At 39.6% G+C, this 24809-nt stretch overlaps 1 protein-coding gene across 1 annotated transcript; it reads right to left on the bottom strand.

Annotated features, from left to right (window-relative positions):
* Positions 1–4843: 4843 nt before the first annotated feature.
* Positions 4844–24680, bottom strand: Tyrp1 (tyrosinase related protein 1). The gene is made up of 8 exons (XM_060365236.1): positions 24564–24680; positions 23495–23964; positions 20915–21237; positions 17932–18136; positions 13314–13481; positions 11547–11726; positions 6970–7116; positions 4844–6210 (listed from the first exon to the last, which is right to left on the bottom strand). The coding sequence occupies exons 2-8, from the start codon at positions 23877–23879 to the stop codon at positions 6005–6007; spliced, it is 1614 nt and encodes a 537-aa protein (XP_060221219.1). The 5' UTR covers positions 23880–23964; positions 24564–24680; the 3' UTR covers positions 4844–6004.
* Between the last annotated feature and the right edge of the window lie 129 nt (positions 24681–24809).

Raw genomic sequence — 24809 nt, 5'->3', positions numbered from 1 at the left:
GGAAATCATCTAGATAGTTCAGTAATAAAGCAAGGCTTTCCTCAGCTAGGGGTGTATAGGCCAATGTAGTTCCAGTTTAAACAAATAATCTCAGGAAGTGTGCAGGGTGATCTGCAAGAATTTCAGCATACTGTGGTCTCTCAAATTTGCAGGGTAGCTGAGTGCCCCACATTCCATTGAAGCCCTTTATCTCTGCTACAACCTCATTCATAGCATACTCTGTATTTCCTCGAGATTTCTTATAATTTGCATAATCCTCAAAATGGAATCCACATTCTTCTTGGCAGGAAGATTGAAAGAGAGAGAGGGAGAGAGAGAGAGAGAGAGGAAGAAGAAGAAGAAGAAGAAGAAGAAGAAGAAGAAGAAGAAGAAGAAGAAGAAGAAGAAGAAGAAGAAGAAGAGGTTGCTTTTTGCCTGGTGATCAAATCCCAGTCATCCACAAGCCATAGCTTCAACTCTTCAGGAATCTTTAACTTCAACTCTGTCTGTGAGTGTTTCTTCATTTTCAACTGTAGGATCTGCCTGGGCTCCTTTCTTCCTAGGACACTGAGGCATCTCACCGGTACTATCACCATTTCCATTTCTAGGAGTTTTCTGCTTGTTTGTTTGGTTGTTTTTACTTAAACATTTTTTTTTTTCTGTTGCAGAGCAAATGTCTTCTTTCCTGGAGCAATCTCCCTCATTCTGTCCTCTGCCTATTGTTCATGATTGGATTTTGAAGTTCTTGCTGTTTCTGCTAATTGGTCCATGTATTTGAGAACTCTGCTTTCTGGAACCCACTCATCCCAAGTATTTATTCCAACCACTGTAATGGATAAAGTATTTCACTTGTTTGTCCTTTATGGCAACCTTTACACACTTGCTTCATAAAGAAGAGGTCACAGCACTCACTGGCCCACCTGGAATTTGGGCTTTGGGTCCTGCTTAGGCTCTATTTATAAGTGAGCCACCACCTCCTCCTTCCCCCAGTACCACCTACTACTGTCCTATACTCTCTACAGATCCTATTGCTTGGTTGATAAAACAGTTTTGCTCTGAACAAAGTAAAGGATGAAAACACACAGCATTACTAAATAGTCATGAACTGTACTCAGAACAAGTATCTCATAGCCCAAACCAGGGAATGGTTATTTTAATGATCTCAAATTTTTCTCCTTATTTCCAATCTTGTCTCCTGAACCTACTCAGACCTCGGACACTACCAGTGCTAGTTCTAGAACTGATGCAGGATGTTCCAAGGAGGGGGTTAAGGCTTCTCATAATATTTCCTATAAGCCCACACCTGTTTGTTTATATCCCTCATTTTTATTCATTGTTAGCCAGATAGAGCCAAGTAATTGTGGTAATGATACTTGCTTTTTTGCCCAATGCTGGAATGCTAGTGAATTTAGGTATGCCCTGGTTACTCGTATGCCTCGCTGGGTGCCTGTGCCCGTTGATACCCCTCACGCTATGACTCTCTTCGGACAGAAAAGGGATCTTGGAATTACAGCCGCCATTGTTACTGTCATCTCATTGGCGGCTGTTGGAGCTACCACCGTGGCATTAGCCATGAGTCAAACTGTGCAGACTGCTCAGACCCTGTATAATCTTTTAGCCAATGTAGCTCATGCCTTAGATGTACAAAAAGGAATTAATGGTCAACTAAAAGGAGGCTTGATGGTGTTCAATCAGAGGATTGACCTCGTGCAGGAGCAAATTGATACCCTATGGCAAATCGCTCAACTGGGCTGTCAATGGAAGTATGCTGGACTTTGTGTCACTAGCATACAATATGAGAATTTTTCCCGTGCTGCAAATCTGTCTAAACAATTGTCTAGCTATATTTTAGGTAATTGGACTGGAGAATTCGATACTACGATGGAGCAGCTGAGAGTGGCCATTGTCACGGTAAATTCTACCAGAGTGGACGCAGGACTAGCCACAGGATTATCATCATGGATTGCTGCAGCCATAAATCACCTGAAGGAATGGGCGGGCATGGGAGCATTAGCAGGCCTTCTGGTGTTGGTCTCCTTGGTTTGCCTGTGGTGTATATGCAAGATTAGAATCTCACAACAGTGTAATGCAGCCATGACCATTCAGGCCTTTACAGCCATTGAAGCAGGACAGTCTCCCCAAGCATGGGAGCTAAAATGTTACGCTCAGGATGCGAGGCTAAGCACTGCACTCAGGGTCAGCCGCTTTCGACCCAGAGAAGAGCATGTCTGATTGCATGGGGGTTGATGCCCCAGGTCCCGCCTCTGAGAAAAAGGTATCGGATGGGTCTGATGCTCTTTGGGTGGATGACACCTAAATGAACATCAGTACAAAGTCCCAATTTATTTCTAATATCAGAGATCAGACCTCTACTCTTGCCTGATGCGTCTAAAACAAAAAGGGGGAACTGTAGAGAGCTGCGTAATGCCGCGCCTTAAAGATGGAGCTGGTTTCCGCCTTCCACCTTCCTGATGGTGAGTGCTCTCTGTCACAAACAACTCCATATTTGGCTAAGGCTGAGGATCTGGCTTGCTTCCGTGTATGTGGACCTATCTGCATTGCCCACGTGGCATGCTGGGGTTGGCTACCCAGAGGCTATTTAAGCTGTGGGCTGGCTTTACCCAGGGTCAGAAGATTGTTCATGGTTCCTGAATTAACTGTATTGAAAAAAAAAATTAAAGTGAACAAAAATATATCACTATTTCTGAAATATGATACTGAGAATAAAGATAGGGTCACACAAACTCAACAGCTTCTCTCTCTCTCATTCTCTCTCTCTCTCCTTCTCTCTCTCGTTGACCAGGTTATCACTATGTAGCCGTGTGGGTGCACATGGTTCCTAGCCTGCCAGGCTGCCATTGTTGGGCCATGAGAATGAGCCAGTGCTGCAGGAATGGGTGAGTTTTAAGTGGTGTGGAATTTTCTTATTGATGAGTGTGTAATGACTTCCCTATGCTTTGTAAGAGAACACAAAGAGTGATAAGAGTGCCAGTTCTCAGCAATCAGCACCGGGTGGTGGTGGGTGTGCCTTTAATCTCAGCACTTGAGAGGGAGGCAGAAGCAGGCAGGTTTCTGAATGCAGGCCAGCCTTGTCTACAGCGTGAGTTCCAGGACAGCCAGGGCAACACAGAGAAACCCTGTCTTAAAAATCAGAAAAAAAAAAAATGCCAGTTTTCTAAGACAGCAGATGAATATCATATGTCATGGAAAATGTAACATGTTACAGAACAAATAAGGGCCACCTAATCAAGATAAGTTACAAAACCTCCCCATGAGCTGCACAATAAATAAAAGCATCCATGAAAAAGAAACAGGAACATTGACTATATTTCTAAGATAGAGTGTAGCTCCCCTGCAGTGAAATTATTTATTATCTATGTCTATATTTTGGGCAGGACTTCTCTCTCCCATTCACTACTCCACATATATTCTTCCAGCCTCTCCTCTCATCAATGTTATTTACAGATTTTAGCACTGCTGCCATTTTCTTTTTTTTCTTAATATTTTTTTATTTTTAAATAATTTTGTACATTCACTGGTATTCCAGCTGTAGCCCTCTCCCTCTTTCCCTCCCAAACCTCCCCTCCCTCCCTCATCTCCTCCCTGCCCCCTTCTGAGTCCACTAGAGTGGGTGTCCTCCTCTCTTTCTGTCTGGCCCTAGCTTATCAGGTATCCTCAGGATGGTTGCAATGTCCTTATCTGTGGCCTAGCAAAGCTGCTCCTCCCTCAGTGGGGAGGGGAAGCTCATGAGTTCATGTCAGAAACAATTCCTGTCCCCCTTACTAGGGAACCCACTTGGATACTGAGTTACCATGGGCTATGTCTGAGCAGGGGTTGTAGGTTATATCCATGGATGGTCCTTGGTTGGATAAACAGTCTCAGAAAAGACCCTGTGCTCAGATATATTTGGACCTTTGCCATTTTTGTAGATGCATATCACATATGACACCCTCCCTCTCAGCTTCCTTTTTTTTCTGTAGGATGAGTTCCAAAATGTTCAGGATTGCATATGGAACTCTCTGTGGTTTTATTCTCCATTGATCTTTTTACTCCTCTCCAGGATGTAGCCACTTTGACCTACTTTATATTTTTGGATGGCCTGTACTCTTTCAAACTTCCGTGCTTTTGCTCGCACTGTCATTCTGAAAATAGTGCCCCTGTACTTGTATATTTGGTAAATTCATTGGCCTTCCTCAAGCTGAAGTCAAACTTGATCTTGTGAATTTCTCTATCCTTTCTTCAAAAATTTACAGTGCCTCAAACTATTACTGAGACTTGGTATATGACTAATAGATGTTTTCAACTGAATAAATATTAAATAGGCAGAGTATGAAAAGGGGTTGTTTGGTTTCATTGATATTTTGTTAAAAATTTTGTAATAACAAAAGTATTTACTCTAAAATGTTATAAATATATAATATTTCAACGTGTTAAGATGTGTAGAGGAGAATTAACTGAATCATGCTACTTGAAAAATTTAAAAGTACTGGTTTTTATATATATTATTTGATATGTTCCATTGCATATTTTGTCTACATAGCCTTAATAGTATTTAAATAAAGAAAGCCCATGAATGAAACTTTAATTTTGTGTTATTTTATTTTATGTTAAGGTGTTATATCAAACCAGCCATGTTTTGTGGAATTATATTGCTATTATTTCTTTTGACCCATTTTAATTAGAATATTTGTTATGACTAGCTCATCTCTGAAATACTATTTAACAGCATAAAATGGAAAAAGTGCATATCATGTTAGAATTCAAGGTGAAGGCAACACATAGTGGTATATCTTTTTTTAAAATTAATTTTTTATTTTTTATGTATACAGTTTATTCATTTTGTATCCCAGCTGTAGCCCCTCCCTCATTCGCTCCTCATCCTACCCTCCCTCCCTCATCTCCTCCCATGCCCCTCTCCCAGTCAACTGATAGGGGAGGTCCTCCTCCCCTTCCATCTGACCCTAGCTTATCAGGTCTGGTTGCATTGTCTTCCTCTGTGGTAAGGCTGCTCTCCCCTCAGGGGGAGGTAATCAAAAAGCCAGCCCCTCAGTTCATGTCAGAGACAGCAGTGGTATACCTTCTTAATCTCAGCATTGAGGGAGGAAGAGGCAGGTAAAACTGTGAATTTTAGGCCAGCTTGGTCTAGATAGAAAGTTACAGGTCATCTGAGAGAACAGAGTTAAGACTTCAGTTTTGTTTGTTTGTTTGTTTTTCTTGAAGATATATTGAAAAAAAAAAAGAATGAACTTTTGAAAAACTGGAACCAGTGAAACAAGACTTTATTGTATTTACTTGAAACACACAGAAGGTTGATAAGTGATGAAGTATGCTGAAGTAAAAGAACGTGTTTGGTACTATCCAGAGAGCACCATGTCCTTTGACCTATGCAGACCTAAAAGACCCCGGTATTAGGAGGTGAACTGTGACACAGGCAGTTTCCTGCCCAGAGAAATAAGCATGGGAAAGGGTGGCAAGCATGTGTAGTAGCTTTCGTTCTTACTAAGTGTGACAAGGATTGTGACTTCACTGTAGCCTCGCACCTGAGCTCAATAATGTATGCTGACACCAAAATGAGACCGGTTTCAGAAAGCTAATCAAGATCCTATTTGTTTGCAATATCATGTAATTTGTTTTAACTAATCTATAGGGCTGCCTTTATATCTGTTGACCAATATCAACAATAGCAATGCACTTGCATGTTCACAAGAACATGGCACTCATGTATTTGAAGAAGAGATGTTTACATCAAAACATTGTTTATTCATACAGGCAGTCTTTAGAATACCACAAAGGTCACCACAAATTCCTCTTGGATGTCATGGAGCTGGTACAATGTGCCATCTTAAATAGAACTAATAATCAGAACCCATTGAAAAGATTCTTGAATTCTCAGCTCTGAAAAACAATGCTTTCATTCCATCACAGATCTATGTAAGAAAGAAAGAAAGGAAGGAAGCATAAAGGCAAGTGTGTTTCCATCAGGTTGCTTCCCATTTTACTGCATTAGAGGACAAGCAGGCGGCTGTCAGACCATGGACTGATTAGGATTTGGTAGTTCTTCATATTCTTCAGCATAGCATTGATAGCGATCAGTGAGGAGAGGCTTGCTGACTTCATTTTTGGTGCGCCTAGATCGGATCAGACAAGAAGCACCCAAAAAAAGGACAGCGACAAGTAACAGTGCAGCCACTACAGCAATGGTAATGATTTCAGGCACAGTAAACTCCTGACCTATTTGAAAAAGAAGATGAGAGTAAAATACATATTAAAATAATTATCACACCAAACGGACAGCTTGCATTTAGGCACTGCTCAAGGCACTCTAGGTAAGACCCTCCTATTTAGTTTTTGTTGGCCGTATTGCTTGAGCCTAGCACCTGCTGTTTGAAAGTATTTCTTAATTCCCTCTGTGAGTGAGACATGTTGAGATCAACTGCCATTCTAAAGTTAAGAACATGATAGCTCAAAGAATTGAGAGGCTGTAGGAAGAGTTGCTGTAGAGACTGGTCTTTTCAAGTCCTACACTCTGTGGTCTTTCATGATATTCTGTTACTTTTCTTGAGGAAAATGTACAGTTGTAAGTCTTGACTTTTAAAACCTCAGAAAATCAGCTTTGAATATCTTATCACCTCATCATTTATAGGGATCTAAGTTTAAAACTTATTATCTCCTTTACGGGAAACATAACCTTTCTTGTGTTAGAATTAATTCATAATTTTGAGTTTCTTTATTTGCAAAATGAGAAATAAAAAAAACTTGTCTCCAAAGATTATGAAGATTAAATAAGATAGGGTGTTGCACAATTATTTCAATACCGTTCGAAGTGAGTACTTAGTAAGTGATAAATTTCCACCTGTTAGTCCAAGAATCTATGGGAAAGCCTTGTATCTAATATGACACACTTACCTCATGACTGTGTGGACCTTACTTTTAAGATGACAAGTTTGCTTTTGAAGAACGCCACACTAAGCATACACTGACAAAACTGACCTGGCCATTGAACTTCATATGCATATCCCAGGTTGTCCGGAGCAGTAACAAACATTTCTGTGTTGGTGACTGGAGGCCAGAATGGTACCATGTTATATTGCCTGTTATGCCCAATTGGAGCGTTTTCCAGTGGGAAGGTCGAAATATCTAAAATGATAGGAAGTTGATACCAGAGTAGTTGTTAGGTTCTGAAATTGGCTAATGTGCAGAAGCATATGGAAAGTGTTTTCACAGTTTACATTAAATATAGGCACAAAGCAAGTGTCACCCCAGAACAGGGAGAATGTGGCACCAACGCTCGTCTTGATAGAATGTTTAAAGTCAATGAACTTGAGTTACATTTCTATATAAGAGTCTCATCACCTCTTCAGTTTTAAAACTATACACGCTAATTTAAATAAATTCACAAGGCATATTTTTCATTCAACAAAGAGCCAGACCTACCCTTTTTCTATCATGGTCTGTAATTCAAACTCAACAGATGGTAGTCCTTGACCTCAATTTATCTATGTAATATTTCTATTTTTTTTTTCAGTTTACACAGAGAGAAATCAGTATTAAATTAATGGCCATCTTTAACTTTAGCAAGAAATTCTTACACACTATTTTACACACATAGTGATTTCTAACACACTATTTTTTCCTGTTGCCTCTCCTCCTTCTGCAAAATCAGCCATTTAAAAAGAAGGCATTAATCTTTTTAGTGGGTTTTTGTCATCAAGGATGAAAGTAAGGATAGGCTCTTTGTGTCAAAAGTGAGTTGTGTTTTTCTTGTTAATCTGTAACTATGTGAGTGCTATTAAACACCACACAGAATACCACAAAACCAGAGCTGGATCTGTGCCACAGAGGGGAACTGACTGCTTTCTTTAGGAAACCTGGAGCATGTGAGGCCAGCCCGGGCTTAGGATTTGCTTTTGTGGGAGGTTTGTTATCTGCGGAGGAGTTATGGAAGGATGATTCATCATTTACTTTGAAAAATAGTCAGGCACAGAAATGGAGATGGTATTTGTATTTCTGTGACTTTAGCTTTGCCACATATTATAGGAAATAAAATATTTATTCGAATGTATTTCATGGTGTAGGTCCACTGAACAAAGAAGTCAACTTCCGGTCCTCAAAGCCCCACATCCTGTTGTAGTAGTAGTAACCTGTGAAAGTTACATGTTGAGGCTCATAATTCAACTACGATTTTAAACTCTCCATTTTACCTGTTCATTGAATCCTGACTTGATCACTCTAAATTCAGTTTGTCTTCAGCTACAGGATAAAGTTCACTGAAACGGGCCGAGAAATCATAGCAAAAACAGCAGCCACAATTGGATTTCATGTAACTTCTCTCTGCAAGATGCTTCTAAAGAGTGCCATTTCTCTAAGGCTGTAATGCAGTGACCTTGAGTGTCTTCCCATTTTCCTGCAGACCCCACTTGCTCCCACCTCCTTTTCCCAATGCCCATCTGTTCCAGCCATAGCAGGCTTCTTCCTGTTCCTTTGTTTTGTGATGATCTTCCATTTGTCCACATATCATTCCCAATCCCATTTTTCTGGTTTTATTTACCTACAGCAACTTTCCACTTTCTACTACACTATATTTATTTACATTCAGCTATAATTTCTACCAACAGGTGGGAAAATTCCAGGAGGAAACTATTTCTCAGTTCTGCTTGCTAATTCTGATACTTAGTGTGCTGTCCAGGAAACATTAAGTCCTCAAGGAATGTTTGTGAATGGATTTATGATTGCTTCATTTCCTTTCTATCTCAAGAAGTAGTAATCATTTTGGGAAATACACAAACTGTTTCTTCTAAAAAAAAACATGGAATTTTTGGCTACTGTTTTTGAAATAACACATAATTCTAAAGTAACAGAAGAGGGATATTGAATTGTATGTTGCCTAGATTTACAATAGTAGTGGTGAGAGGCAAGGACAAGCAGATCTTTGAGTTCGAGCCATAGTGGGTTATATAGGTAGTTGTAGGCTGGGCCTACATAGTGAAACTCTGTTCAGGACAAATAAACAAGTAAACAAATTCACAAAATAAATGAGTAGGCGTGACCATAATTATTCTCAGCATTTGTATATGTTGTACTGTATTGTATTGTATCTAACAATAAGATTCTGCACCATCATACTGTAAGGCAACATCCTGCTTTAGCTTTTTTACTGTTGTTATTCTGACTTCTGGTTTTTAAAGTTCTACAATTATGGTTTCTGAAGAGCCTTCAATATGTTGGAAACCTTTGACAAGAGTTCAGAAAAACAACACTATCTTCACTGCTCCTGGACTCATTCAAAAAGACTTCTGCTTTGTAGAACTTTTAAAAAATTCTTCCTAAGTTCTTACTCTTGCTGATCTCATTATTTCATGACTTCCCAATGGACATTTAGAAAGAAATGGAATATTTGAGAAAGTGTCTGATTGGTCAGTTTTCATTTTCATTAAAAATTTCAGCATTGACTTTTTCCACAGTTTAGGATCATATTTCATGTCACAGGCTGAATACTGTTTATGTATGGCCTGTATCCATCCACTGCTTTCTAAGTAGTTAAGAATTCTTAAACTACACAGAGCTTAAACAGAAGAGGCTGAGGGAGAGTAAGAAAAAGCACAGCTTTCTGGTTGATCAGCAATCCTTATATTAGTCCTGAAGAGTCTTTTAACAAATTTATATGAATGCATATTAATTATTTTTAAACCAGAGTATGAAAGGTGGAATTTCATAGCTTCTGGAAATTTCTAATAAGAGATTATTTCCACGCCCTAACATCCCACAACATTGGTAATGGAGGCACAGATGTTATGTACATATTTTTGGCTGGTTCCCCAAAGACCATACTTAACAAAAGCTGATTTTGTTAATTCCCAACCTATTAATTCCAGCTTATATAGTGCTATAATAAAATTAACACAGTTAAACACACCCAAGGTTTTATAAATATTAGTGTAAAGAGAACAACCTTGTTCTTACGGTTATTAAGTTGAATCCTGGAGGGATTGGTAAAAGCAAGTGCCTGAAGTAAAGATATGGATTAAGGCATGGAGAACATGGTTGCAAATTAGGGAAGCTGAAAAACTTAGATAACTGTACCCAGACTGAATCATAAAATGTATTAATTTCTTATTTTAATTTAAAGAAACTCTGGTTTGAATGAGAATGGCCTCCAATAGCCTCATATATCTGAATGCTTAGTCACTAGGGAGTAGAGCTGCTTGAGAAGGAGGAGAAGGATGGGTTAGGAGGCATGGCCTTATTGGAGAGGTGTTTCACTGGGATAGGCTTTGAGGTTTCCAAAGCCCACTTCAAATCCAATGTCTTTCTTTATTTCTCTGCCTGCTGCCCATGGATCAGATGTAAGTTCTCAGCTACTGCTTCAGCATCATGCTTGCCTGCTTCCCACCATGATGATAATGGACTAAATCTCTCAAACTGTTAAGTAAGCACCTAATCAAATGCTTTATTTTATAACAGTTGTCTGGGTCATAGTGTCTCTTCACAGCAATAGAACAATGACTAAGACAGAAACTAATGCTGTAACTAAGTAATTCATTGTCGGTTGTTGCTATGTATGTAAATACACATGAATTACGAAGCAGGAGTTGTATACACCAATTCATTAAAGACTGACAATTAAGCAAGTATTTGTGTGGGAACTTCCTGTCTGATTTTCTTTTTTGAGATAGTACCTCACTTTAAAGCACAGGCTGGACTCAAACTCTAGATCCCTTGCCTCAAACTCCTGAATACCAGACTTAGAGACATTACCACACATGGAGAATTACTGTTTCTTAAATCTTAAATGATTTCTGACAGTATAATATATTTTGACCAACATAGATTAAATATATGGAGCAGATTGCAACAGAGACTTCTGTTACACACAAAGAAGTGTGAGTGGCCTCATTGGTGGACAAAGCAGTAGAGAGCTAACCTTCACTAGCGCAGGTGCATGCTAAAGGCACAGCAACCAAAACACAGAACATTTGCAAAGTATCAAAATTTATGATGTTTAAACCAGTGGAAGATATTTCATGGTTTGGACAAACAATGCACTTCTCTTAGTTGAGTAGGAGTGCAGTAAATGAGGTCTCTAAAACAATATTTTAAAGAATCTACTGAAACTTAAAAGAGATGTCCTATGGTGTGATATAAAAACTTTTAACTTTTCAAGTTGAGCAAATTTCCATTTCTGTGAGGCCATAAGGTAATATAACTCAGAAGAGCAGAATACGGATATGGCATGTTTTGTGAAACCCAAGAAAACACCTGCTTTTTATATGAAAAAGCAATGAGAAGGTTTGTGGAAAAATATGTGAGAAAAACCTGGGGCACATGTTAGTCACCTTTTCATGACAAAAATGCCAACAGTGTTATCTGATGGAATAACTGCACGTATGGAAAAACTCGTGCAGTTTCCAAAGTGGTTTTGAATGTTTGGCAATGGCTGCTTGGGAGAGCTACTGCATCTTTATTTTGGAGCATATTTTATGTGTGTCAAAGGCTAGCATAAATTGATAACCACACCATCAGAATAATCCCTTTGCAAAGCCTGGAAAAAGCACATTAAAGAGTCTCACCAGCACTATACCTCCTTAGCCATTCATCAAAGATGGCATCAGTGAAAGTATGCAGGAGGACAAAAATAGGATCATTGGGAGACAGATGGGTTTGTCCTCCAGTTCCGTTCAGGAAGAGGTGGGCCAGGTTGTGAAGGCTTCGAACAGCAGGGTCATATTTTCCCGTGGGATCACTGTAACCTACATTTAAAAGTAAGGATGAAAATAAAAGGATAGTCAACAGCAATGCTTATGCTAGGAAACAATTTTTCAGTTGTTTCTGTCGCCAGGCTAAATATTCTCATCTGCAGCAATGGCTAATGACATTTGCTTAATATACTCAGAACTAGGTTAGTTCTGAGCTGGTTAGTGTGGCTTTCCAAAGGCATCTTCTAGGTTAACAATAATGATGTGCAAAAGATAACAGGCCGAATGTACGAATGCTGAGTTTTGACAAGGTACAGATTGTTCTACATGGAAACAGTGGAAATCATCCAGTTACTGCTGTCACCACTGGGGGCACTGCTCTCTCCGTCCTAGAAACTTCTACAACCCTTCTTTTCAATGACTGCCAGCATATTTTCAGAAAATTAGTTTTGTGGGCATACTAAAGTATTTGCTACTTTTTCTATATAGTTTTAAACACCTGGAAAGATCACTGTTAAAGTATTTAGAGAATTTTTGTAATGCCTCTACATATTTAGATATGTAGATAAATGCAAAATAGATCAGAAAGCAGTTGGAGGCTTGTGATTGGGGATAGAATTAAGTGTGTCTGATTGGGCTGAACTGCTATGCATACACATTCATCCATTCATTCATTCGTTAGTTCATGTTCTTGTTCCCTCATTTTTTGACTCAAGAAACATAGTATATTGCATTAAAAAATCAGTACTTTAGCCTTATAGATTCCAGTTTAGCATCTGTATGGACTAAATATTGAATCATTTCTGTCAGTGAGTTAACACTATTTAAATAAACATAAGGTGAATATACAATTTTGGTAGTAAAAGAGCAGTCTTAAAACTAACAACTAGATTTACGTCTTACATATCTCAGATCAAAGAGAGAGGTTATCCCCTGTGGAAGGGGCTGGAGCACCTACCAAGTACGGTGCGGGAACTCCATGTCAATTTCAATTTTAACAAATTTAAAATTAAGTTAGACATGATTATTTTCTTCTAAGTATCTGAATATTATTGTTGTCTATTTTAGAAAAGTCATTGCACCCTATTTGAACAGTCCTTTCCCTAAACTTCAAAAATATGTTTATTGTTATGGAATGAGGAAAATCAAGTTAAAACTTGGTAGATACTTACTTAATTTCTTATAGATCTTTAAAATTTGTTACCAGGTGTTGGAACCTAAATAAAACTGTCCAAACCAGACCTTACAGACTGTCAAGTATTTGGGACTTAAAAGGATTGTTATTCTTAGGTTTTTTTTTTTTTTTTTTTTTTTATGGAGCAGTTTTATAATTAGGAAAGTCACCTGTCAGTGCTACAGCTTGGAGTTATTACACATGCTGGCCTGATAACTGCCTGTTCAAGAGGCTCTAGATATTTAAGAGGTTTGAACTGATAGTCCCCCCCCCCGGCTTTTCTCTGATGATCAAAGAGAGTCTGATACTCCCCTTATTTTTGAACTGGAAATTGTGATTGAATCAAAATCAACAGCCAGCTTATATGAACCCACATGATCCATATCACACCCAAAGCCATGTAATTTGGGGCACTCCAGTTACCCTCCTAACTAGATCAGTTCCAAACACCAATTTTGTTTACTTGCCTTCCACTGTGTTTCGAAAACTGTTTGTAGAATTTGAATAAAAAGGAGGTGTGTCAAACACTCTGAGTTCCAAGCACTGAGTGACATCCTGTGGTGCCGGAAGCCGCTGCACTGCTGGTCTCCCCACGTTTCCGGCCGGGTTCCTCCTGATTGGCCCACCCTCAGTGCCTAGGGAAGGAAGGTATGCAGACAGTTAAAGAATGTATACAGGTCTGAGCATTGTTCTCTTATATAGAGTGAAAACACTGAAAACTAGATCTTTCCGGAAGAAATATGAAAAGACATGCTTACTGTGAAAAACATCTAAATTATCTTGACCTACTTCTGAGACAACCTAATACATACATATATATATATATATATATATACATACACACACTGGAAGAAAAATTTATCACACGGAAAGGCATGGGTCTGAGTGCTGCTGAGTTGCAACAAGCTTTCTCACAAGGGTGTAAGAAAATGAGAAACTTACTTCTTTTTAAAAATAATCCTATACACTAAATAAAAAACAAAATATGTATTTCACACAAATATAAAAAATTCATTCAAATGCCATCTGTTACAAGTCTTCAGAGATATAAGAAAAAAATACCCTCAAATCTACTTTAATATTGTGTATATTTCAATTAACACATATTTTCTATTTTTTAGAGTCAATTAAGATCATCATTAAACAGGTGAAGAGAGAGAGGGAGGGAACAAGGAGTTGAGGGAGAGAGAGAAAGAGAGAGAGAGAGAGAGAGAGAGAGAGAGAGAGAGAGAGAGAGAGAGGGAAGGAGAGATAAAAAAGAGTAAGTTTACAAGGAATTCTGAATGACTGTATTATTGGAGAAGAATTTCCATAGCTAAAATCAGAGAGATTTTTCAAGATGAATTGTCTATAGAGGGGCAATGGCACAAAATCCTAAGTTTCCTTCTGTCTGCCTCAGGAGAACATGAACTCTCTCACCATTCCTGGCACAGTTTCTGGTGTTTTCTTGGTGAAAAGGAGTTGCTGTGTACTTTCCTGTTGCTGTAAAACGTGATTTCTTTAGGGAAGAGCTTGCAAGGAGAGGAGCAGACTGTCAGGATGAGGGGAAACTAGACCAGGGCTATATTGTGAAGAAATCTAGTGCCAGGCTGAGAAGGTTATATCTATTTTATTAGAAGCAGAGGAAAATTGGAGTCCTAGGTAAAGAGGGCAGGTAAGAATGGTTATGATCACTTTTCCTGAGTATTCCATAGTGATCAATACACTTCTAAGTGCCCCATAGAGACAAGGCAAATGATCCATTGGCCTGCAAGGGACAACACTGAAACTTCAGCTTGCTTTCTTTTTCATTTACCAATGTCCTGTACTGAATTCTTAGCACAGCTTTGCCTACCTGCTATAGTAACTTAACAACCATTAAATATCATAGCAATAAAATATAGAGCTGTATTAGGATTACAGTGCCCATGTACATTTTGGGGTTGTAGATGATCATCAAAAACCTTTGGGCATTACTAGATCTCATCTGACTTTTTTTTTTTTTCTGAGACAGGGTTTCTCTATGTAGCCTTGGCTATCCTGTATTATTGCTTTGTAGACCAGGCTGGCCTTGAACTCATGGAGATTCACCTGCTTCTGCATCCCTGGGTGCTGGGATTCTAGGCGTGAGCCACCACTCCTGCCTACATCTTGTCTGACTTTAAACTAGTATTTTGAAGATTACTGTCTGAAGAATTATCAATAAGTTCCATGAAGGAAAATTCTGTCTACTTTGGCTGCAAGCAACTGCACCCTAGTTTATTTTCATGGTTAAGAGTTTGGGTCATAAAAGCTGTCAAAATTTCGGTTAGTCAAAAAACCAGCTGAGTTGTTTTAGTTTTAGCTCAGTGATTTTGAAAATTAGCTTGCACACGGACAATCTCTATCAATTCAGCCACTAATGTCTTATGATTTATAGTCCTATAAAATTTCCACATCAGAATGAATGGGAAGTTCAGAATGTACGAGGGAAAAATAGGTTTGAGAAATCTTGTGGAGAAAGAACCAGTGCTTCTTGGATGATGAGTGGCAGCCCTTTTATGACAGTTGAAAGAATGGAGTGAAACAAGAAGATAGCAATGTTTTAAGTATGGAATCTCCAAGGGAAGTTTGATCTAAGGACATGCACTGATCAGTCTCCTGAAGATGTCAATGAAATTGAGGAAATGGATAAAATCTTCTCAGACAAGTAGATGAAAGAAATATTTTCCGTGAGAATTGAACAAGACAAAGTAAGACTTTTATACTTTATGAGACACACGATGTGATCGACACAGCCGTTTTTCTTTATGTTTTACTATGTTTGATTTTAAACATCAAGTGTGTGTACTGGGCAGTGGTGGCACACACCTTTAAATTCCAGCACTTGGGAGGCTGAGGCAGGTGTATCTCTGTGAATTCAAGGCCAGCCTGGTTTACAGAGTGTGTTCCAGGACAGCTAAGATTACACAGAGAAGCTTTGTCTTAAAAAACCAAAAAAAAGTGTGTGTGTGTGTGTGTGTGTGTGTGTGTGTGTACACACACATGCACATGAATATGTTGGGGTCAGATGACCACCATGTGGGTCGCAGAAATTGAATTCAGGTCATTAGTCTTAGCAGCATGAGTTTTTACTTGCTGATCCATCTTGCCAGCTATCTTTACCACATTCAATAAATTTGACGCTTGATTCTTTCAGTTTGAATTGTCAAAGTGGGCAATCTTAAAATGTGTTTAACCCAGAATAAGTACTCTTCAACTTCTCATGAATTTGTGAGGCTTGTTAAAGCTATGACAAAATGAAATCCACTTTTACTTTTTCCTCTTATGCCATATTTTCATTTACTCTTTTAAAATCATTCTTTCTAAGCTGGAAAGAGAGCTTATAGAAAGTCAAGTGCTTGAGACCTGAGCTTGACTCAAGAACCTACAGAAAAGAAAATGAAGTACTTTGGAGCACACTTGCAATAATGGCATTGGGAAAGTGGGGGCAGGTAGAAGGCTTGATTGTGAGCCATTGATAGTCTCTGGGGCAGTAAGAAATATTGACTGGCCACCCCCTCCACAAAATGTTAGAGCCTGGAGCCTAGTGTTAATTCTCAGCACTTGAGAGAAGCTGTAGTCTGGCAGTTGGATCGCTCTGAGTTAGAAGCCAGCTCTGGCTACCTAGTGAGTTGCTGGCCAGTCAGAACTATACAGTGAGGCACCACATTAAAAATAAAAGAAAACTGGTAGACAAAGCCAAAGGAATGACAACTGAAGGTGTCCTCTGGCTTACACATGTGTATCTGCACATTCACCTATGATCATGAACACACACAGACACAGACACACACACACACGGTTATATCTAATCATCAGTATGGCTAGAAAATGTCCAAAATCCCTCAGCCCTAAATATAACAGCTTGGTGAGAAAGATGAATGTATTAGCATATGAAGATACTCTGACCTTCAATTTCATTCCTCTGTCACAAGGTGGAACCAACTGCTCAGGTGTTAGACTTCTAAAGGAAACTGTCATGTAGTATCACGTTTCTTGTATTAATACAAAGATAAATGCTTTTCTAATGGCGAGAAAATGTACTTAGTTCCTTTGACCATATTCTCTCTTCAAGCTTCCAAAGCAATGCAAAAGTTGATGTTTAAAATACTAGCAGAGTAATAGATCACACACATAATAGTACATTACAGCTCTACGTTTTTTCCTTCCTTCCTTCCTTCCTTCCTTCTTTCTTTCTTTCTTTCTTGTTTTGTTGAGATATGATTTCTATGTGTAGCCCTGGCTGTCCTGGACTCACTTTGTAGACCAGGCTGGCCTCGTATTCACAGACATCTGCCTGCCTCTGCCTCCCTAGGTGCTGGGACTACAGGTGTGCGCCAGTGATCCTGGCTACAACTCTAATTTTATATGGAAAATTAAATATTTAAAAAAATCTGAAAATGCCTGAAGAAGAAAAAACAAGAAAAAGCAGAGAATATCAACAATTAAAACTGTGTTGATAGCACAGGGAAGAAAACAGAAAGCTCATGAACAGACCAGTGTAAAGCAGAGTGCCTTGTGGCAGAGGTAAAATGGCCAGACATGTCCATTCTCTTTAGGAGCCCCGAGAGCAGGGAGTCTGCAGGCACTGCTGTTAGTACATCTTCCTGTTCTGAAGCCCATCCCGATGAAGGATATCCTTTTTGGGTTTTAGTTCTCTGACTGAACAAACATGGAATTTTCCTTCTCTGTTTCCCTCCCTCTTGTCCTGCGTCCAAAGCATTCCCAACATTTTTTTTTTTTGCACATTTCAGATTTTCTTGGAAGACATTTTCAGCAAAATTCCAACCCAAGACACATGACTCCTAAGCAGTTCTGAGTGTATTAAGAGGATTAATCAACTCTAGGCTTTTTGAAAATAAAGTTAGAAATGTACCAACAAAATTGCTGAGAAAAAGCAATGAAATACAAAAGGTACTGGGTAGCACCTTGTAGACTGCTTTGAGTCTCCTGGGTGCTCAATGTGCATCTGCACTGATTATCTGAAGACGAATTGCTGAATTCATCCTGAAGAAGGGCCTTGCAGGCGGCACCATGTCTCTATATAATAAATAATCAGAATAGTGGCTGTCATTTGTATCTTACTGTTGCAAAGTGTTCCCAGGGTGTCGTATTCTTCTAAGGACTCACAGACCACTCTCCATTGAGAGAAGACAGAGTTGGCGCTTATAAGAGTGGAATCGAAGTTGCTTCTGGATCCCATCAAGTCATCGCTGCAAACATCACATACATTTCTCCCCGTTGCAAAATTCCAGTAAGGAAGGGAGAAAGAAGGCTCCTGCAGCATTTCCTAGAAGATAGAAATCCATTAGTGGTCCCTGCTTCTACTTATATCCTGTCTCTTTGCTTGCTTGGCTCTGTTGTCCTTTTCCTTTAGCTATTTCTACATAAGGAGCCAGTGAGTGGATCATTTTTGTCTGGGATCCCAGAAAAGTCAAGAACCTTATTGAACAAAGTTTGGAATTTAGTTGAAGCAATGAAACTCACTTCATGCAGAAATTTTTACAAATAGTTTAGGGGAAACATTGTTTTCAGTATTGGCAGATAATTGCATTTCTATTAGTTATATCAAAATTCTTGATGTTTCTATCTATTCCACTTTCCTATTTTTAACTGAAGCACCATGAACTCTTAGCAGCATGTGATCTCAGTTGTGAAATGATTTGAGGAAAGTAACTTTTTGGCTTTTGTTTTTTATTGTGGCCTGAATGACTTTAGTTAGGTAGATTCTGGTTTGCTGGTAGAACCCATGTTTTGTCTCACACAGATTCTATTTGCAAAGCACTAAAGGAGTTTTGTTTAGTAACTACCCTAGGATACTAGGAAGACAGGTATCTTCTTGAAGCTCACAGCCAAAATGCTAAACAGCAACAGAATGAATTCTGTGCCTATTATTATTAAGACCAATGACCTAGTTTCCATTTTAAAACCAAATCACACTTTCTGAAAATGCTTGAGGCCAAGGACACATCTTTGTTTTATTAGATTCCTTAAAACACTGCTTTTCTCATTTGCCTTTTTTGGCCCTGGGAGAGTTACTTGCAGAGCGGGAGATTTAGTGTGGAGCTGCTTTTGCCTTCTGTGTCTTTCAAACACCTGGTGAATTTCTGCTCTTTTACTGTAGCTCCCTTCTGTCAGGCATCTCCTTATCCTTGGGTGTTTTCGAGAGTCAAAAGCTTTTCAAAGCACCTCTAGTTATTGATCTCCAAGGGTTTGTATTATGCATACAAAAACTGTCCTTGTTCTTCATGAAAGTTAGTGACAACTTCCAAGGGCTCATTATGAGTCAAGACCAGCTGTGTCTGGGCAGCTGGCACTAAGGCACATTCATACGGTGTTGCATATCACGTGAAGCCTGGAACATGATAATGCCTTGTGCTCTGGGCTAGAAAAATGTACGTTGTCAAGGGGGAGGTTACCCTGGCAGAACTGAGGCTTTTAGACACTTCCCACCTGCTCTTTAATTTTGGTGTGTCATTGGGAAGACGCCTTGAGGGAATGAAGATCTAGAGTCAGTTATAGATGACAGATTTATCTACTCATAATCTATTACATGTCTTTCTTGTAACCAGAGTTTTAAAATATGATGCTGAGGGGACTAGATGGACTCAGTTAATCAGCATCAACCTGTATGTGGACAGAGTCCTGTCAACTGTCTTTGTGTTGTAGTGCATCAATTCTGTCTCTTCTAACCACTATTTTCCCTTGCAATGCTAGCACAGCACCCAGTAAATGAACAGAAAGGTCTCAACAATGAATGAGTCTGAACAGGTTTTGTTTGTTTGTAGGTGATTTTAGTTAATTGTAAGACTTTAACTTTGTGATAAAGACTAATGATTCTTGTTTCATATAGGAAACAAGCTTAGTTTATAGAATTTATAATTGAACCCAATAATAGGTAACTTTTGATGGACAGTAGTGGTGCACACCTTTAATCCCAGCACTTGGGAGAGAGTAGGCAGATCGCTGAGTTCAAGGCCAGCCTTGGTCTACAAAGTAAGTTCTATGAGCTACACAAAGAAACCTGTCTTGAAAAACAAAAACAAAATAAAACAGAGAACCAACCAGCCAACAAACAAACAAAAATTGAGCTGGGTATTGGACCTAGGGCCTTGTGCTTACTAGACAAATACTTTATCATTGAGCTAAACTCACAAAATCGAAACTACTCACTTGTTGAATGACTATTTTTCTCAAAAATCAGTTCAATTAGTGAAAAGGCTTATGCCACCATATACACTAGTGTATTTTGAGTGAATCTGCTTAAAAACAAAACAAAACAAAACAAACATTACTGTGCTTGAGTTGAGGTCTGTTTTATGTTTCCTTTCAAAATATCTCACTTTAAATGAAAATTAGTTTCTACAGATATGTCATTTTGAGGTCCTTTTATAAAATATATATATGGGAGGTACATAAAATGGTGTTTTGATATATATGAACATATATGTGTGACTATACACACACAGCATATATACACACTTGTTTGTATACACACATACAGTGAAATGATTGCTACCACCAAGAAATCAAACATCTCTCTCTTTTTTTTTTTACTGTTATGTGATGCTTTTGTGTGGGGATCTTCTATAAGTCCTAAAATTGTGGGTAAAGAAAAAATATATAGTTCAGTGAAAAGTGGAAAGGTTTAAGTTCTAGAACGATCAGCTGTTTTGAGGAGGGATTCGTATGGACGGAAGAGTGAGCCATGCAGGTATACCATTCTCCAGGAGAAGGCAACTGCTTACCTTCCACAGAAGAAGAAAACCTGGAAAGTGAAATGTCTTTTGTTTCCTAAGTCATTTTGTTCTGTTTATCAAACTTTAGAAAATGACCAAACTTTTAACTCTTGCCTAAGCAGCTCTCCACTTCCTGCCCTCACCTAACATTACTTTCATTTCACTGCACAAATGACCAATGGTGAGTTAGCAAACATCTGTGTGGGAGGGAGCTCCCCTGGAAGTCAAAAGTACTCTGATGATGTGATCACTTCATGGTGGCTCATCCTTGTCCTTAAGTGAGTTACAGTGACCATGGGTAGGGCCCTGAAAAGAAAGACTGAGCATACCTGCATGTCTCTCTCCAGCTGCAGAAGATGGTACCTGTGCCATGTGAGGAAAGCTGGTCCTTCATGAGAGAAATCCACATCACCAAAGCTTTCCTGTCCTGCCCCAAGGAAGGTTTTTTTGACTGAGTAATAGTGTGTCCAGACAAAGTAGTTGTAAATGGAAATGTTCTCGAATTGTGGTGTGTTGCCATCTGGTCCCAGTATGTCTTCTGACCTCCTTGTGGCAATGACAAATTGAGGGTGAGTTGTGCGCTTCGCCATATCCAAGGCCCTGACAAAGTGGCTCTTTTCTTCTGTACTTAGGTCAAGAAGATTTCTCCTGACTTTAAGCATGAAAAAATTAAGACATGAAAGTTATCACAGCCATATTACAACAAGCTGTGCTTCCTGTACACATTAACGTCCACATGTTCACCTGTTCAAGTCTTTCATGAGTGCTTTAGCTGGTTAAATATCATTTCCAAGATGCTTGGGACCAGACATGTTTTAGAGTTCACATATTTTGAAATATTTTCTTATATATTTTAGGGATTGGGTCCAAAGCTAAATGTAAAATTGATTTGTTTCATATACACCTCATTACACACATAGCCTGAAGACAGTTTTTAAACACAGTTTCACTATTTTGTTCTTAAAACAAAAATTAACAGTATGGACATTTCCATTTGTGATACTATGTTAGGGTTCAAATTTTCAGAGTTTGGAGAACATGGGAGTTTTTGTATTATGGATTCCCAATCTGTATGTTATTAAGAATACCCTTAATTAAATCTGTTTTTAGACTGATCTTTTTCCCTTTTCCTCTTTATCTCAGCAATTTACTCTTGTGTTTCTAAAAGCTTTCTTTAATATTACATGCAGATTCATGGTTCTGTGACGTATTTTCATATTTCTGCTAATTATTCGTATTAAAATATTTTCCACTTCTTTGTTTGTTTGTGTTTCAGTTTTCAAGACAGGGTTTCTCTGTGTAGCCTGGCTGTCCCGGAACTCACTCTGTAGACCAGGCTGGCCTGCTCAGAAATCCTCCTCCCTCTGTCTCCTGAGTGCTGGGATTAAAGTGAGCCACCAGCAGCAGAATTTTTGTTTGTTTGTTTGTTTTCTGGCACATTTTCTTCTTTTAAAATTAATTTTTTTAAACTACAGTTTATTCACTTTGTACCCCAGCTGTAGCCCTTTTCCCCATCCTCTTCCAATACTGCCCTTTGTCTTTCTTCTCCTCCCATGCCCCTCCCCTAGTCCACTGATAGCAGAGGTCCTCCTCCCCTACTATCTGACCCTAGCCTATCAGGTCTCATCAGGACTGGCTCTGGCACATTTTCTTAAATTTTTCTCAACTTTTCTCACATTTTCTCAACTTTTATGTATATGATATTTGGATAAAAAGAACTCCCACTTTACAAAGACATAAAGATTAAAGAGGACACAGAGGTATGCAGATACAAACACACACATAATCATATACATATACACAAACATGCACACATGCACGCCCACACATACAAACTTGCGCACACATATGAATACACATACTCATACAAACACACACATGCACACCTACACATACACAATCACACATACACACAAACACACACACACTCTCGTACACTGGTTATGCTAGGGCTTGGATGATAACAAAATCTCAAAGGATAACCTGTGACACCCTTGGTCAGTGTGTGACAAGTGCAAAACAAGCCAGTGCTGTTGCTGTTACTCTTTAATACTCCACACCTGCTCCTTCATCTAAAGTGCAAGCCTTCCTTCACCATGATGAGGGCTGCATGGAGAGGAAAGGCTGTCTTGTTAGAGCCAGCCAGATCTCAGAGGGGATGCTGTGCTGGCCAAAGGTCCAGATCCATGGGCTTGGGCTTCTGAATCTAATGTATAAGGATCAGCAGATACACCTCTAGTCATAAAAATCAGTTCCTAACATATTGCTTGGGTATTTTGAAGAAAATACTGTGTGTGTGGAGGGAACAAATGCGTGTGTGTGAAGACCCGAGGAGGATGTCAAGTGTCCTTTATCACTCTACCTCATTTTCTTGAGACAGTGTCTCTCATAGGAGTTCGGCAATTTTTGTTAGACCCGTGATCTTCAAAGTCCAGAGATTCACTTAACAGTCACGTGCGGCCACCCAGTTTCCTGAGTGTGTACTGGGGATCTGAAGTCAGGTTCTCCTGCTGAGGCTGCAAGTGCTCTGACAACCCACCGAGCCATCTCTCCAGACCAGAAATACTATGAGTTAAAAGGTGTGGTTTTCACCGCTGGTGGCGCCGCACATCTATAATCCCAGGGAGACAGAGGCAGGTGGATCTCTGTGAGCTAGGGGCCAGCCTGGTCTGCAGAGTCATTCCAGGACCGCCAAGGCTACACAGAGAAACCCTGTCTCGAAAAACCAAAAAGAATAAAAGTGTAGGTTTCAATCTCAAATCAGACAAATTTCTTTGACTTCTTCCATTTGCTCAGCTGGGGAAAGAGTGTTGAGCTCTGAGGTTTGCAGGTGTTTGCTGACATAAGTGATTCAGGATCCTGCGTTCAGTCTAACTCACTGACACTTCCGCCCCCATCTTTCCACTCACCTGTGAGAATTTTCTGGTTGCATGCCGCTCCACTCCACCCAGGACGGCAGGTCCCACAGTTGTGTCCTGAGAAATTACCATTGCACTGACATGTCCTATTGAAGAACCGCAGAGGCCAGCTTTCTCGGTCATCTTTGCCATCATGGGGGTAATGGCGACTGTGGGGTCGGGAGTCTGCAGTTACAGCCTCACACCTGCCCCTTCCTGATGATGAGCCACAGCGGTCAGTCCCAGGTCCGGAGGAAGGGAACAAGTCTGGGCAACACACCCCACTTCTCAGAGCCTCAACAGTGGCACATTCTCGTGGAAACTGAGGCCAGACTTGATGAAACAGCATTAGAGAGAGCAAGATAGAGGCCAGTGGGAAGACTGTGTAAGATCTCATTCTTCTAGAATCAAGAGTTCAGGATGCAGGTCTAGTATGCTGTTCTTTGTATGGAGGAGAGAGGGGTACTCAGACCAAAATCCAGCTGGAAAAAAATGAAGACAAAAAGACAGTCACAAAAGTTCTTTTAAGCACTCTTCCAACCCACTTCAGAAATGGAATCCATCCATGTGAAACGTCATTTCTAAACAAAAATAAAAACGATTATTCACTTTTAAATATCTGTCAGGCGTAATACCTAGATCACTGAGTTCACTCTCCTGGTATTTGAGTTTCTTATTTGAAACTTCTACTCATAAGAATACTATTCTAGGGCTGGGGAGATGGCTCAGTGGTTAAGAGCGTATACTGCTCTTGCACAGGAACTGAGTTCAGCGCATTGCACCCACATGAGGCAGCTCACAACTTCTTGTAACTGCAGCTCCGGGGATTCACCTCTGCCCTTTATGAGCACCTGCTCTCATGTGCACATATCCATATGCACACACATAATTTAAAAAGAAAATAAGTCTATTCTCAAACCAAAATCATTCACTAGCAGGTGACTACCATAGTAACATTTAACCATGGATGTGAAAGGGGAATCGGGAGCAGGTTTATAGCAAGCAAATTTCCTTCATTCTCATAAAGCTTTGCACATAGTATCCCCCCTCCCCCGCCCCCAACTGAGCTGCCCACCAGTACCTTCAACTCTGGGAAGGTTTCTCTGCCGACCTCCTTCAGAGCCAGTTTTGGATGTCTGCTTTCCTCTGGTGCCAGCTGTTAATTGCAAGTGTGTTTCTGCCAGACAGTAAATCCCAGACTGGATCACCCACACTGGGAGGGGCTGGTCCTCTCTTCCAGCTCTCACTAATCCCTTCTCACATCACTGAGCTCTGCCCTTTACTACTTAGCACATGACTCCTTCCCTACTGGTTTCCTTGTGATGGT

Source organism: Meriones unguiculatus, chromosome 12 (assembly GCF_030254825.1).
Source record: "Meriones unguiculatus strain TT.TT164.6M chromosome 12, Bangor_MerUng_6.1, whole genome shotgun sequence".
NCBI lineage: Eukaryota > Metazoa > Chordata > Mammalia > Rodentia > Muridae > Meriones > Meriones unguiculatus.
The sequence above is the reverse complement of the archived record's forward strand: the minus strand, read 5'-3'. Positions and strand labels throughout refer to the sequence as shown.

Coding starts and splice junctions, on each gene's coding strand:
- Tyrp1 (XM_060365236.1), bottom strand. CDS start 23,879: ATGAGATCTTACACAGTCTTCCCACTGGCCTCTATCTTGCTCTCTCTA. Junction 11,727..13,313: donor TTTTCGAAACACAGTGGAAG/GCAAGTAAACAA, acceptor TTTTAAATGTAG/GTTACAGTGATCCCACGGGA. Junction 7,117..11,546: donor GCTAAGGAGGTATAGTGCTG/GTGAGACTCTTT, acceptor CTATCATTTTAG/ATATTTCGACCTTCCCACTG.